The 16,762-nt window shown below is 33.5% G+C and overlaps 1 protein-coding gene across 3 annotated transcripts in view; it reads right to left on the reverse strand.

Annotated features, from left to right (window-relative positions):
• SOS2 (SOS Ras/Rho guanine nucleotide exchange factor 2) overlaps positions 1-16,762 on the reverse strand; it is a 109,720-nt gene that overhangs the window by 10,530 nt on the left and 82,428 nt on the right. For all 3 annotated transcript variants that reach the window (XM_053927617.1, XM_053927616.1, XM_053927618.2), the window contains exons 14-19: positions 16,505-16,727; positions 13,588-13,707; positions 13,270-13,432; positions 3,926-4,043; positions 2,761-2,933; positions 119-235 (exon numbers count right to left, since the gene is read on the reverse strand). In XM_053927617.1, coding sequence (XP_053783592.1) covers positions 119-235; positions 2,761-2,933; positions 3,926-4,043; positions 13,270-13,432; positions 13,588-13,707; positions 16,505-16,727 — 914 coding nt within the window. The remainder of the gene's footprint in view (positions 1-118; positions 236-2,760; positions 2,934-3,925; positions 4,044-13,269; positions 13,433-13,587; positions 13,708-16,504; positions 16,728-16,762) is intronic.

Raw genomic sequence — 16,762 nt, forward strand, 5'->3', positions numbered from 1 at the left:
GCTGCAAGACAAAACACATAAAAACAGCTATTCAAGTAAATTACAATTTTAATGGAAACAGGTTGTTAAAGATAATTTTGTTTAAAAAACACTTTTTCTAAAATGGTAATAAACTTACAAATCGAGGTGGCTGTTTGCAGTTTCGGGGTTCAATTTCTAGTGACTTGTTGAACAAATAATCTGTAAACTCTTTTTCAGAAGCACTTCCCATGGGGTTAAGGTTTTCAAAGAACCTCTGGAATTAAATATTCATAAGTATATGTTTTAGATATTATTACAACATTTATTTTATTAGTTTAATATAAAAAATTATCAACAAATTAAGAGATCATAATGTCTGAAAAGTCCACAAGGATTGCTGATTCCAACTTTTCTACTTTTGAGTAATATTGTTAATTTCTGTGGAAGTTATATATTCTAGTCTTAAGAGTTCTGTTAAGAAGATGAACAGATTTTCACTTATTACCTACCACATAATGGCTCAGTATCCCTCAGTTAATATTATTCCTACTCATTATTACAACAAAATGATCATTACCAGTTAGCTATCAAAATGTTTACAACAGAAGTATAGTTATAATTCACAATGAAACTTTGACAATCAGAAAAAGAGTAGAGATAAACTGGACTAAGGTCTATTCAAAAGCAATTTCAAGAACAATTATAAACAAACTTATCTAGCAAAACAAACTTTTTTCTTTAGGAGATATTTTCTAAGCTTAAATTTAAATTTTTAGGTAAAAAACTTAGATGATTTAGTAAACTGCAAAAAGACAAATAGTAATCTCATTTAACTAGAGATCTCACTGTTAACATTTCACTATTAGACTATCCTTAACTGTGTGTGTGAATATATGCATGGATATTTATATATTACATATTTTTCTGCAAAATTAGGATATGCTGCAGCTATTTTTGACCTTTTAAAATTTATATTCAATATATTCTATTATTTTTTCATGTGGTTTACTTTATAAAATATAAATATTAGCGCTATAGTATTTCATCAGATGGATGTTCCAAAATTTATTTTACAAATCTCCGTACAGGTAGCTATCCATATAGGTGCCTTCTAATTTTTTGCTATCATAATAATTATTGTTATTATTACCTCCTTGTACATAAATTTTTCTGTTCATTTCTGATGATTTCCTTCGAAACATTCTTAGAAGCAAATTACTGGATTTAGCTTTATTTAATTTTAAAGTGGTTTAGTTAGAATCATATATAAAAACAAGTACTGGGTTTTATCTTTAGCAGTAAGCAAAATGAGCTATAAAATTTCTACTGTAAAATTCTTCCACTTTTCAGGCATTCTTTCAATTTCAATAAAATTACATTACATTGAAACAAGTTAGGTTAACTATGTTAAATCACATGAACCAACAGTAATTTAAAAACTTTTATGAACTTATAACAGCAGTATTCTTGTTTTTTCATTGTTTGCTCTACTTTTTAACACAATTTAGCTTGGTTAACTATGGTTTGAAAAGTGAATAGCTATTTTATTAACATTTGAAATTTACTTTGACTCAATCATAAAGAAAGCATTCTCTCCATGCCACCCCTCCTCATCCCCAAAGGAATTGGGTTCAGCTGGGGTGGGGTGGAGGGATGGGGAGAAAAGGCATACAACTATAATTGAATAACAATAAAAATTAAAAAAAAAAAGATGGCAGGAAGTCTAGTCCAAGTGACAAAAACCTATTAGAAGTTACTGAGATAAGAATGCTAACAATACTATTTCAAGTATAACCAACTACAATGTAACATTATTTCTGGGAGGGAAATATATTGTGAACTCTAATCTGGATTTCAAGAACATATTTTCTTAGCCCTATGAAGTTCCACATCAAAGATGGCTGACCCAATGATGAGGGAATGGGATGAACAGTAGCTTATCACGATATTCTTTACAGCTGGTATTTGTTTACATTTTCATAATGGTATATTTTAAACTTTAGGTCCTTCTTTCTTAGGACTTTAGGGTACTTTGTTTTGAACTGGGAACAAAGAACAGTTACCACTTTATAATTTAAGAGGTAGGAGTAATGGTGGCCTTTTCACTCAATATGCCCAACCTGCAGACTACAGGAAGTTTAACACAACTTTTAATGAGACAAGTGAACTGATTCTGATCGACCGTTATTTTATATTCTGCATTTCAAATAAGTACAATACAATAAAATTCATTTAACATAAATTATTATAATTTATTCCAATTTAGAAGGTATTCCACATCTTATAGTACCACAGAATCAGTATTATGAATTATTGCTCAAAATGGAACATCAATTGATAGAATGTTTAAAAAATCCTTTTCAGCTATGTATATACACATACCATTCTATGAGCAACTTCCCATTTAAACCCAGTATTCTTACAAAGGGATTAATTACTTAATGTTTTGTTGGCACATAAAATGTCTAAAATGGCTATCAATGATAGCACTAGTGGATTTTTTTTACTGCATGAACATCAGAAAGCTTCTTACGTTCTATTTTGTCATATATTTTTTGCAAGTGTTACCTAAACCAGTTATACAAAGAAGCAATACTTTCAAGCCAAAATACCTAATAATATTAATAACTTCAGATTGTTAGAGCAGAATATCTAATATGACACTTTCACCTATAGATTATTTACTGATTATGTTATTTTCATAGAAAAATATAGCATAATATGTGGTTATGATATTTTTTAGAGATGGCAGAAGATTTAACATGTTCTCTTTTAAAGATAAGCAAAGAAAATATTTACCCTTATTTCTGGTTCTATCCGTAAACAGTAAGGTTGATTCTGATACTGCTGAATTTCTCCAGTAATTTCAGCCACTTTCCTCCTCTTACTGAAATTGATTAAATCCTTCCCTTTCTTTTTTAAAAAATCATTATTCCCTTCTTCAGTCTTCAGAATATTTGTTAAATATATTCCTAGTTAAAAAAGTATTGGAAGAAAAGTTATAAAATTGGTTACTTAACCATTTGGGAAAACAATCTATTTTAAAAAGTTGAAAGACATTCTATAATCTAGCAACTTACTCCTAAAATGTTGGTAAGTCTCTGGTAATTAATAATTATAATTAATTCTACATTAAGAATTTAACATGAAAACAATTTAAAAGAAAAAGAATATTAGGGTTTTGAAAAAGCTTAATTTGTCATTTCTTACATGAATAGCCTAAAATAAAAGGGAGGATTCATTCACAAAGTCTAAATTTTAAGTATTAAATCTATTCTAACCATTTTAATATTTGGTTATACATATCTAATGCTAATAATCTTAAATAATTACTGATCAATAAATTTTAGGTCAATTCTGATTAATAAGACTATAGATTTATAAGCTATTTCTGTGTCCCAAAGCCCATAATTTAGATAAAAAAAAGAATTATTCCTCATTCTGGGACAGTAAGAAAGTTTTTAGTTCTTTTTTCATGCATAATTACTGATTCATTTAAATCAGTAGTTCTCACTGGGGGCAATTTTGTTCCCCAGGGGATATTTGGGAATGTCTGGAGACATTTTTTGTTATCACAACAGGGTGTACATGTGTGCACATGCATGCATGCTATAGTTGGAATGTTCAAAATTTGTATGGTGAAATCCTAATGCCCAAGGTGATGGTATCAGGAAGTGGGGCTTTTGGGAGGTGCTTAAGTCACAAGGATGGAGCCCTCAAGAATGAGATATGTGCTATTATGGAAGAGACCTCACAGAACTCCTTAAAACTCGACTATGAGGTAATTATCATAATATTCATTTTGTAGGTAAGGAAATAGCAAGTTTAAGTTTTATTTATTAATAGACAGCTAATAAAAATAGATGTTCTCAGAGATAAAATGAGAATGATCTGCCTCTAAAGGATAGTGTCCTTTTTGTATAACAAACTCTCCCCCCATATAAACCCATATTTAGTAACTTACCAAAAAAAGGCACACAAGGTGGATTGATTGACTTAAGTTTTGCTAGGTATTTTTTAAAGTGATCCTGACTTAATTCCACAGCTTCATCCAAAATTCTCCTTTTTCTTTCCTGCAATGCCTTGCAAATATATAAATTGAGTATAATTTATTTTTACAATTTAATCATATTTTATGAATGCATAGCTTTGAATTTTATAGAATTTTGAAAATATTTGAGAAAACAATTTCTAAATTAAGAGATAAGTAGTATTCCTTTCTGTACTTGCCTGAAATGATTTCCCCTCTGATACTATAAATATAAAACTTAAAAACCTAGTTTTTTTCTAATGTAAGTCAGAGGACTAAGCAATAAAAAATTCTTTCTCAGGACCTCTTTATTTATAAATCTGATTAACCTAGAGTTTCAAGTTATAGCTTTAGGAGAGAAATATAATCCTTTAGCATTCAAATATTTTTCCATTAAAAGATCCTTTGGGGAGAAGGCAAGGTTTTGGTAAGGAGGAGAAGGTTGTGGCAGGGAGAGAACTAAACGAAATTTTAATAAGTCAAGTAAGCAGAATCATTTCTTTTATATTTTATTATTCTATTTTCTTATTAAAATTAATTAATTATTTTTAACCTGATAACACACACACAATGCAAACATTACACTTGTGGAGAACCATTCAACGCATTTCCTTTAACCTATTACAAGTCTAAACAAAGAGGTGTCAGATCCACCAAGAAAGCCATAAACTGGCCCTGGGCAGGTAGCTAAGTTTGTTAGAGTGTCATTGCGGTGTGCCAAGGTTGTGGGTTCGATAATCCAGTCGAGGCACATACAAGAAGCAACCAATGAATGCATATATAAGTGGAATAACAAATCAATGTTTCTCTTTCTCTCCCTGCCTTCCTCTCTTTCTCTCTAAAATCAATAAATAAAATGTTAAAAAAGAAAACAATAAATCTTATTAAATTAATAAATAAATGGAAATAGAAACCATATTCATATCTTGGCTGGGAAGACTCATTATAAAAATGTCAACTCTTCACTAACTGATTTTAGAGAAATACAAGTCCTATCAAAATCCCAACTTTTTAAAAAATGAAACTTAAACTGATGCTAAAATTTATATAAAAGGACAAAGGGTCAAGAGCAGTAACTCTTGATAAAGAGTAAGGTTGGTGGGGACTTGCCCTACTATATCAAGAAATAGTATAAAGTTATGGTACTTTAGACATGTGGCACTAGTGCAGGAATAACATCAAAGAAACACAGTAGAGAAACAAGAAACAAGTCCACATATTTATGGACACTGAATTTACAACACAACTGGTACTATATATCAATTGGGAAAGAATACACTTGCAATAAGTATGTGAGAGCAGTTGGCTAGACAGATGGAACAAGAATGAAATCAGACTCCCACCATACCCCATACTCAAAACTTATTTCCAGCTGGATTAAGAATTTACTTAATGTGAAAGACGAAACATTAACATAATAGGAGAATCTGTTAAACAAGAAACCAAAAGGCACAAATTACAAAGGAAAAGAGGAGTAAATGTGACTACATTACAAATTTTTGTTCATTACACAATATCATAAAAAAGGTGAAAAGGGAAGCGTCAATCTGGAAAAAGTTATTTACAACACACATAACCGACAAAGGATTAGAATCCAGTATATCAGAGAACATATAGAGATTCATAAAAAGGACAACAAAAAAAAAGTCAAATAATTTCCACAAGAAGAAATACAAAGAATAAACATTTAAAAATAGGTTCAAAGCCCTGTCTGGTGTAGCTCATTGGACTGAGCGCAGGCTGCGAACCAAAGGGTCGCCAGTTCGATTCCCAGTCAGGGAACATGCCTGGGTTGCAGGCCAGGTCCCCAGTGGGGGCCACATAAGAGGCAACCACACATTGATATTTCTCTCCCTCTCTTTCTTCCTCCCTTCCCTTCTCTAAAAATAAAATAAATAAAATCTTTTAAAAAATAGGTTGAAATTCATTAGGAATCAGGAAATTATAAACCAAAAAACCACAAGACTGGAAAAATTAAAAGAATTGAAAATAATAAGTGTTGGTGAAAATGTGAAACAACCTGAACTCATACATTTCTGGTAAGAGGATATATAAACTGGTACAATCACTTGGGAAAAAAATTTGGCAATATCTAGCAAAGCTGAAGCTATTCACATCCTATCATCAGTAATTATACTTCTATATATATAAATTAGAGAAATTTGTGCATATAGAGGGCCTGTCCAGAAAAAGTCCAGCCATTTTAAATATAACAAGAATGGTTTGTACAACATGGCTATAACCTGGCAGCCAAGAAGAGTTGACTGGAATGCACATGCATGAACAATGACGACTTCACTGCACTAGTCAGTGGGGGTGGTAGAGGCCACTGAGTATATTGTCTGTGTGATTGTCACATTCAAAATGACTGAGCAAGTAGGGCAACGAATCTCCATCAAATTTTGCGTTAAGCTGGAACAATCCTCCATGGAAATTATTTGGATGATTCAGAAGGTTTTGGGGGACAATACAATGAGTGCAGCACAAATACAAGTGTGGCACAAACACTTCAAAGATGGTCAAGAATCTGTTGAAAGTGATACACGTTCTGGGAGGCCTGCAACAAGCAGAACACCTGAGAATGTTGAATGTGTACAGGCTGCATTCAACAAAGATTTGTGACTGACAGTTCAAGAACTAGAAGCTGATCTAGGGATTCCAAAAACTACTGTGTCCCAGATTTTGATGCAGGATCTTGGCATGAACTTGGCCATGGCAAAATTTGTTTCAGGCTTCAGCTACCAGAGCAGGAAGAATATTGTGCTACAGTTGCTAATGACTTGATTCAACTGCTACCAATGAACCAGACTCCCTACAAAAGATCATAACCACAGATGAATTATGGGTCTATGGCTATGATCTGGAAACAAAGGCCCAGTTGTCCCAGTGGAAGTTTGGTTCTCCACACTCAAAGAAGGCACAGCAAAGTCACGGCAAGATCAAGACCATGTTTGCTGTGGTTTTTTTGGTTGGGAAGGTGTTATCCTTCATGGGTACACACCTCCAGGCCAAATAAGGAGTACTACCTCAATGTTCTTCATTGGTTGAAAGATACAACAAAAATGGCCACAGCTATGGGCAACTGGTGATTGATTGATAGCTTCATCACGACAATGCACCTGCTCATTCATCACATCTCACGTAGATTTTTTGGCAAAATATCAAATCACCCAGGACATTCAGTTCCTTGACAGCCTAGATTTGGCGCCCTATGATTTCTGACTTTTCCCAAAACTGAAATCCCTTTTGAAAGGGAAGAGGCTTCAGACTGTCAATGAGATTCAGGAAAATACAATGGGGCAGCTGATGGCAATTCCAGCAAAGGATTTTGCAGAATGTTTTAAACAGTAGAAGAGATGGTGAGAAAACTGTGTGAGGTCCCAAGGTGCTTACTTTGAAGGGGACTGAGGTGTCATTGTCTTATGTACAATGTTTCTTGTATCTTCTTTAATAAATGTCTCTATTCCTCATATTGCATGGCTGGATACTTTCTGGATGTATGTGTATCAGATTATATGTAGAAAATGTTCATGGCCATATTACTTATAATAACTCCACCTTGGAAACAATCCAAATGATCATTAACTAATTAATAAATAAGTAAATAAATTTTGGTAAATTTATTCCTATACTATGATACAGCTATGAAAAAGAATAAATTATAGCTAAAAGAAACAACATGGAGGAATTTTAGGAATATAATACTGAGTAAAAAGTCTTTAAAAAATTAAATTCATATACAATTAAGAAATATGCAAAGTGAAATAATAATATGTTTGGAGATATAACTTGTAAAACTATAGAAAAAAGTAAGAGAATGATAAGAATTAAATTCAGAATGGTAGTTAGCTCTGAAGAGGAAAGAAATAAAACTGAATTGGTAGAAGTTCTTAAACTAGATGTCAGGTATACAGGTGTGCTTTGTATTTTTATTCTTTATACCTTATACATATTTTCAGAAATATTGTTCTGTAAACAATATTTTAAGAAACTAAAGCTCAACCTTTTAAAATGAATATACTACAGAATATTTCAAAATCATAACTGAAATTGATGTATTAAATAGATAATATTTGGCACTATTTGACTGGTAATATCTTTTTTTAAAAATGCTATATTTTGCTGTGTATGATGCACTCCCACGTATAATGTGCACCCATAGTTTTGGCCCAAACTTTCAGGGAAAAAATTCTTTCATTTTAACTTTTTATTCAATTACTTATTTATTTATATTTAGAAACAAAACTAATTCTCATATTCCAGGGTATTATTTTGCATATGGATATCGTTATTGCTTTCTAGAGTTACACTTTTAATGCATAAACATAAATAATTAAAAACATTTATACAGATGCAGAATTTAGTACTACCCACGTATACTGGGCATCCTTATTTTTCCCTCAAAAATGTGGGCAAAAATGTGTGAATTATAAATGGTAAAATATAGTATATTTTATTGATTATGCTATTACAGTTTTCCACATTTTCCCCCTTTGCCCCCCTTCACCCAGTAAAAGTTCATACAAATGAAAAAAATGAAAACACCCAGGAAGAAAAATGCATACATGAAAGCCATTTATCCTCTACATCCCCTAATCACAACCCACTGAAAGAACCAATGTTAAGAAAAGTGTATGTATCCTCACTCTTCTCAATGCTCATACAACTTAGATGTTTAGTGTTTGTTCTTTTTTTTTAATCCTCACCCAAGGACATTTTTTATTGCTTTTAGAGAGAGAGAAATACTGATGTGAGAGAGAGAACACTGATTTATTGCCTCCCATAAGCACCCCGAATGGGTATCAAACCTACAACCTCGGTATGTACCCTGACCAGGAATCAAATCTGCAACCTTTTGGTTACAGGGCAAAGCTCCAACCAACGGAGCCACACTGGCCAGGGCTGTTTGTTCTGTTTTGTTACATCAAAATGAAGTCATATTGTACTCATTATTCTGTTGTTTTTTAAAATGACTTTCCCCCTAAAATATCACAAATATTCTTCCAAGACATACACATAGATCCTTGTTCAATTTTTTTCTATAGCTAAACAATATTCTACATTATAGGTGTAGAATAATGTATTCAATTATTCTCTTACTGTATTCTTCAACATACAGGATTTCTAGTTTTCTGTTACTACAATTAATGCTGCAGAAATCACATTTTTGTACATTAACTTTATAGTTTGGTGCTTTTATTTCTGGACCTAAGAGTATGTGTATTTTAATTTTAACATATAACGCCAGATCACTTTCCAGAAAGATTGTAAAAATTCACATTGCCAAAGGCAATTATTTGCATGGCTGTGCTTCTAACATGTTATCCTACACTTAGGCATAAAAAAAAAGACTTTCTAGGTACAAAAGCAAAGGAAAAATTCATAAATGCAGAGGTTGATATATTTAATTAAATAAAATGATAAAACATCCACATATAAAACCATTATGTAAAAATGATTTCATTGAAAAAGCAGATAAAATAAAGACAAATAGTAAAGGCTATTTGAGCAATATTTGACCTAATGTTAATATCTTTAATATATTAAAAAGTTGATAAAAATCAATAAAAGGCAAACATACAATTTAAAAAAACAGATATAAACAGATAAATTATAAAGAAGAAATTAAAATGGCCAATAAATACATTTTAAAATATCCAACCTTACTACTTATTTTTATAAACACGAATTTTAAAAAATGAGGTTTTTTCTGGACAATGAAATCTGTAAGTAAGTTTTTTTTTTTTTAAAGGTTTTATTTATTTATTTTTAGAGAGAAGGGAAGGGAAGGAGAAAGAGAGGGAGAGAAACTCCATGTGTGGTTGCCTCTTGCACACACTCTACTGGGGACATGCATGGCCTGCAACCCAGGCAAGTGACCTGACTGGGAATCAAACCAGCAACCCTTTGGTTTGGTTCAATCCACTGCGCTACACCAGCCAGGGCTGTGAGTAAGTTTTTAATAAGGTAATGCCCAGGGAATTTATTGTATCTTGCTAGAAAGCACTTTGATGATAGTATCAAAAGTCTTAAAATGTACAAATACTCTGACCCAGGTATTCTATCTCTAGAAATTTATTGCAGGGAAATAATCAAATTCTTACAAAGATTTCTGTATATGGATGTTACATGTTAAATTATTTATTACAGCAACCCCCCCCCCATAAATAGACTTCCAGCCAAGATGAAGGCATAGGTAGATATACTTTGCCTCCTCGCACAACAAAGTATAAAAAATTTAAAAACAAAAAATAACCAGAACTGCCAGAAAAGTGAACTGTATGGATGTCCGACAACCAAGGAGTTAAAGAAGAAACATTCATTCAGACTGGTAGGAGGAGCTGAGGCAGGCAGCTGGGGTGGAGAGGATGCAGCAAGGCAGCAGCTGGAGGACAGGGTGGGCAAATTGGCAGCTAGCAGACCTGGTGGTCCCACATTTGCATGCATATAAACCGGGAGGAACAACTGGGGAGCGAGACAGACCATGAAACCCATGGTTCCAGTGTGGGGAAATAAAGACTCAAAACCTCAGGCTCTAAAAACCTGTGGGGGTTGTGGCAGTAGGAGAAACTCCCAGCCACACAGGAGAGTTTGTTGGAGAGACCCACAAGGTCCTGGAATGTACACAAACTTACCCACCCAGGAATCAGCAAGAGAAGGGCCCAATTTGCTTGTGGGTAGCAGGGGAAGTGACTGAAAGGCAGCAGAGAGCCAAGCAAGCAGCACTGTTCCCTCTCGGACCACTCCCCCACATCAGAGCCACAACGCAGTGAGTGGATTACCCTGAACTGGTGAATACCTAAGGATCTGCCCCTTACAGGCACGTGGAAACAAAGAAATATGGCCCAAATGAAAGAACAGATCAAAGCTCCAGAAAAAATAAAACTAAGTGGTGAAGAGATAGCCAACCTATCAGATGCAGAGTTCAAAACACTGATAATCAGGATGCTCACAGAAATGGTTGAGTATGGTTGCAAAACAGAGGAAGAAATGAAGGCTATGCAAAGTGAAATAAAGAAAAATATACAAGGAACCAACAGTGAAGGGAAGGAAACTGGGACTCAAATTCAATGATTTGGAGTAGAAAGAAGAAATAAACATTCAACTGGAAGAGAATGAAGAATCAAGAATTCAAAAAAATGAAGAGAGGCTTAGGAACCTCCCGAACAACTTTAAACATTCCAACATCCAAATCATAGGTGTGCCAGAAGAAGAGGAAGAGCAAAATATTGAAAACTTACTTGAAAAGAACTTCTCCAATCTGGCAAAGGAAATAGACTTCCAGGAAGTCCAGGAAGCTCAGAGAGTCCCAAAGAAGCTGGACCCAAGAAAGCACACACCAAGCCACATCATACTTACATTACCCAAGACTAAACAGAAGGAGAGAATCTTAAAGGCAGCAAGAGAAAAGGAGACAATTACCTACAAAGGAGTTCCCACAAGACTATCAGCTGATTTCTCAAAAGAAACCTTACAGGCAAGAAGGGGCTGGAAAGAAGTATTTTAAGTCATGAAAGGCAAGGGCCTGCATCCAAGATTACTGTATCCAGCAAAGCTATCATTTAGAATGGAAGGGCAGATAAAGTGCTTCCCAGATAAGGTCAAGTTAAAGCAGTTCATCATCACCAAGCCCTTATTATATAAAATGTTAAAGGGCTTTATCTAAGAAAAAGATGATCAAAAATATGAATAGCAACATGGCAACAAATTCACAACTATCAGCAACTGAACCTAAGAAAAACAAAAACAAACTAAGCAAACAACTAGAACAGGAACAGAATCACAGAAATGGAGATCATATGGAAGATTATCAGTGGGAAGGCAGAGGGGGAGAATGGGGAAACAGGTACAGGAATTAATAAGCATAAATGGTAGGTACAAAATAAGACAGGGGGAGGTTAAGAATAGTAGAGGAAACGGAGAAGCCATAGAACTTATATGTAGGACCCATGAATATGAACTAAGGGGGTTGAAATGCTGGTGGGAGGGGGGTACAAGGGTAGAGGGGAATAAAGTGGAGAAAAAAATGGACAACTATAATAGAATAATCAATGAAATATATTAAAAAAATTTTTTTTCATTCACATTTTAACCATTTTTGGTTCAAAGGCCAGCACTCAATCCACTGAACCACACCAGCCAGGGCTTAACCATTTTTTAAAAAGTTTTGTGTGTGTGTGTGTTTAAAGATTTTATTTATTTATTTTTAGAGAGAGAGGAAGGGCAGGAGAAAGAGAGGGAGAGAAACATCAATGTATGGTTGCCTCTCACATGCCCCGTACTGGGGAACTGGCCTGCAACCCAGGCATGTGCCCTGACTGGGACCTTTTGGTTAGCAGGCCTGTGCTCAATCCACTGAGCTGTAACAGCCAGGGTAAAATATATTTTTAAAAAATCAGAAATTACTTAATTGTCCCACAATAGAGTATAAAATAAATTATGGTTTATCCATTGGATAGAAAGCCACTCAGACATTAAAAATTTATTTTTCAAGATAAGCTAATTAAAAAAGAAAATGTTCATGATAATGTTCATGATAAAAATCTATGTATAATGTAACCTCAATTTTATTATTAAAAACATGTGAAATATCCTTCTAAACTTTCTGTATCTTCTGAATTTTCTATAATAAACACTAAACATATACTACTATTTAATTTAAAAAACAATAAATTTGGGGTTTTTAAAAAGATTTTATTTATTTATTTTTAGAGAGAGGGAAAGGAAGGGAGAAAGAGGGAGAGAGAAACATCAATGTGTGGTTACCCCTCACGTGGCCCCTACTGGGGACCTGGTCCGCAACCCAGGCATGTGCCCTCACTGGGAGTCAAAGCAGCGACCCTTTGGTTCACAGGCCCACTCTCAATCCATGGAGCTACCTGAGCCAGGGCTAAATTTGGGTTTTAGAAAGGGTTCTCTCCATGTTATTCCTTCTTTGACTGTCTACCAAAGGTGATTAATTTGTACGCTTATATTTAAAATCCTTTGTCATTATTTGGAACTATCAACCAATGTGCTATTCAAAAATCCATTTGGAACTTTATTACATTTTGGGTGAACATATTAATTAAAAAGTCAGAAGTCCCATATTCTTTTATGAACTCTAGGCTTACTAGTGTATATTGATGTATTTTCTAGTATCTTGATATCACTTGCATTTAAGGGAATAGGATGGGTTTAAGAAAGGATTTACTCTAAAACATCAGTGGTAGAAGGAATCTTTTTATATTAATTTTATTCCTTGCCCAAATAATGAAATATTTAAGCCTAAAACTTACCTCAAAGGTATGATCCAGTCTGTATACTGACACTGAATTTACTGCACTGACTATCTCCAATACACCATTGAAATTATTCAAATCTTGAAAAACTTGCAGAATTTCTATAATTCTACTTAGTACTGCCACCCGTTCCTCAAAATTTTCTGCTTCCACAATGCACCTAAAATAAAAATAAACAATTCATGACTTAGAAAGCAATTTCTTTTTCCTCACCTTATGTAGAAAAGAAGAAACATATTTTCAGCAAAGATTTTAGCTCATATATGACTTAATATTATAATTATTAAAAATGAGACAGAGTAAGTAAAAACTTACTTTTCAAACCAGAGTGTAAGATTTGTAGTATGACGAATCATTTTTAATAAATTTGGAGAATTTATTTCTTTATCTTCTTTGGTCCATACACTCCCTACAAGTTCAGAAGGTTGAACTTTCCTGTGGAACCAAAAATCAATGCAATTTAACCTACAAAGGATTATTATCAAAATTATTTAAAGGTCTCTTAACAATTAGTAAGAAAAACACAATTAACCCAAAAGATAAATGGAAAAACATAGAAGAGGTAATTCACAGAGACCCAAACATAAAAAACAAAAACAAACGAAAAACTTAATCTCTTACTCAGAGAAAAGAATATTAAACCACAATTAAATCCCATTTCATTCCTGTTAAACTAACAAAAGTGTCATACCAGATGGGTAAAAATGTGAAAAAAACAAGAAATTTCAAACACTGACATACAACTAAAAATTGAGAACTACTTTGTAAAGCAATTTGTCAATATCTCATAATACTAAAGATATACATACTAGACACCCAACAATTCTATACCTGGATATATACTCTAGATATAGCTGGATATAAGAACACATTTATAGGGATATTCCGTGAAGTGCTGTTTGCAAGCGTGAAAAGTCCCAAACAATCTAGAGGCTCATCATCAAGACACTACAGAAATTATGGAGTATTCATACAGCTGAACACCACGTAACAGTTAAAATAAGCAAACTAGAACTGTATTTATTAACTTGAATTAAGTGCCAGAAACAATTTAAGTAAAAAATAAGTTACAGGATGATACATAAATAGTTTTAAAATATGCAAAACAATACTATATATTGTTTATGAATGCTTATATGTACATAAATTATAAAGACATAAACAGGAATAGTAAATACCAAATACAAGATAGTGGTATTACTTGGGAGAAAGAAGAGGAATGTGTTTGGGGACCATTACACAAAGGATTTCAACTTTATTCATGATGCTTTTGTTGTTCGTGAGCCCTCATATATTGTTTTCTACATGTTTTTGGAATACCTGAAATATTTAATTAAAATGTCAAACAAAGGAGCAGATTAAATCATTATATACAGTGAGTCAGGATAAACTGACCAGGGCATTGTTATCAATGTCCTACAGATTAGGTTATTAATTTTTTAAAATGTTTTTAATCAGTAAGTGTGAGTACAAATGGGTACTTGCTAATAGTTTTCAAAATAAATTGTCTTAAAGTAGTTCTATTATTTCACCAGGAATTTGCAGTGGCAATGTTTTATATATGTTACCCATCTTCCATAATACAAGTATCATTAAACAAGGGTATTTCTATGTTCTAAATGCAAGTCCACATAAAACTAAGTGCTTTTTTCTTTCTGATGTCCATTCATATAATAGTCACTATATGAAGAAAAACATGATTCAGTACTATTTGCTTTGGTATCTCAAGTAACAAGTTCTTTCATTCCTTCCTATCACAAATCCCACAATATAAACAAAAACCACCTGAACTCCAAATTACTTAAACTATAACATGATACTCTAAACTAGATGTTGATAACCTCTGACATGTGTGCTAAATTCTGAAGCACAGCCAGAGCAGAGGCTCAATTCTAAAGAAGGCAAAGTTTTATAACTACTGCTAATGGAGAAGGTGCCTTCCTACATTCTCTATTAGCCCTAAACTTTACATATTCTTACTGTTCTCTGTGTAACACCTGCAGTAAAACCTGGTTGCTAACCAGGATAACTTCTTAAAGGTATTATATTTTAAAAGAGGTTCGTGAATGCAAAAACATTTTTGTTGGGATAATAGTGGTAGGGTTTTTGGTTTTTGTTTTTGATGGGGGTAGAAGGTGGACATTGGGGGTAGTGTTACCTATGTGGCCTATACTCTTCACAGGAACCTGGATTGTAAATGAGATGAAAGCTTAAATTAGGAGGGAAGAGAGGACAGAAAGGGGCTATGCACTGGGAAAGGATAGTAATTTAAAGGAAGATGACAGAGGAAAAAGTTGATAAAGCAAGCAGAAAGGAGAGAAGATGTTTTAGGAATCAATGAGATGCTTGAATTAGTAACTTGGGAATAAGAATATTTGATATGATAAAAAGATTCAGAATATGACCAAAGGAGGTGTCTATTTTGGAGTAGAGAATGACTTCGGGAGTGACGAAGCCATGAAACTAAATTGCTAGGTTGTGAAGGGTGATCTGCATGGACATAAGGCGATGGTAAGAATACTTAATATATAAAGACAGATGATGGGATACAGATTAAAATAAATAGCCAATCACATTTCCAGTGACACTTACAAATGAGAGAAAATGGTTTGAAAGTATGGTTTGTCATCATACTATTTCAGAAATAACTTTTCTTTAAAGTTAATATTGACTTCAAAAAGCTAAAGTATTTGAGACTCCTTAAAAGATAAGAAATCTTTATTTCTCTAACAATTCTGTTATTCATTTGTCTAATAAACCTAACCTAGTCAAGCTCCAAAGTTAAATTTGATTATGTAGAATTGAAAAGAAAAAGAAAAAAGAAGAAAGCTTGTATTGTTCAACATTCTACCTACTTAGCTGCCAAGAGCCTAGCATCCATATGAGTGACTTAGTTGAAACAATTCAATAAAGCAATCTGAGAAAAGTAGTAGGAGTGGGAGTTCAGGGACTGCCTTGAAAGTGGTTGCTGTTCTATTGCATTAGTCCCCTCACTGACACTGCTCTTGTGAAGGATTGCTATTACCAAATCTAGGCCTAAATAGCAGTATGTTTTAAGACTTTCACCTGCAGAACAGACTAGTTAAAAACTGTGCTATGAACTTTGTACCATACCCACAAGAATGGATGAGGTATTTTTAAGCACTCATGAATGACTTGCTAAATGTCCTGAAAACAGAGGTATGTTCAAGGTTCTTAGAAACAGAACAGCATGTTATTGTTAATTGTGTACCTGTAGAGATCAGATTCCAAAAGTGTCAGCTGACGTGCAATTTCTATTGGATGAAGTGTCATGAGATCAAATGTTTCAAACTGTCCTGGTTTGCTGATATGCCATTCAATTGGTGGAGGTGGACTTTCAAAGGTAATATTATGGCTTATTCCATTTGCCTGAGCTTGTTTCTTTCTCTTGATGATCTTAGCAATTGACTCTACCCATTTCTTCATGGCTTTCCCTAGAAAAAGACACAAAGCAAAAATGTCTTTTATT

Source organism: Desmodus rotundus, chromosome 7 (genome assembly GCF_022682495.2).
Source record: "Desmodus rotundus isolate HL8 chromosome 7, HLdesRot8A.1, whole genome shotgun sequence".
NCBI lineage: Eukaryota > Metazoa > Chordata > Mammalia > Chiroptera > Phyllostomidae > Desmodus > Desmodus rotundus.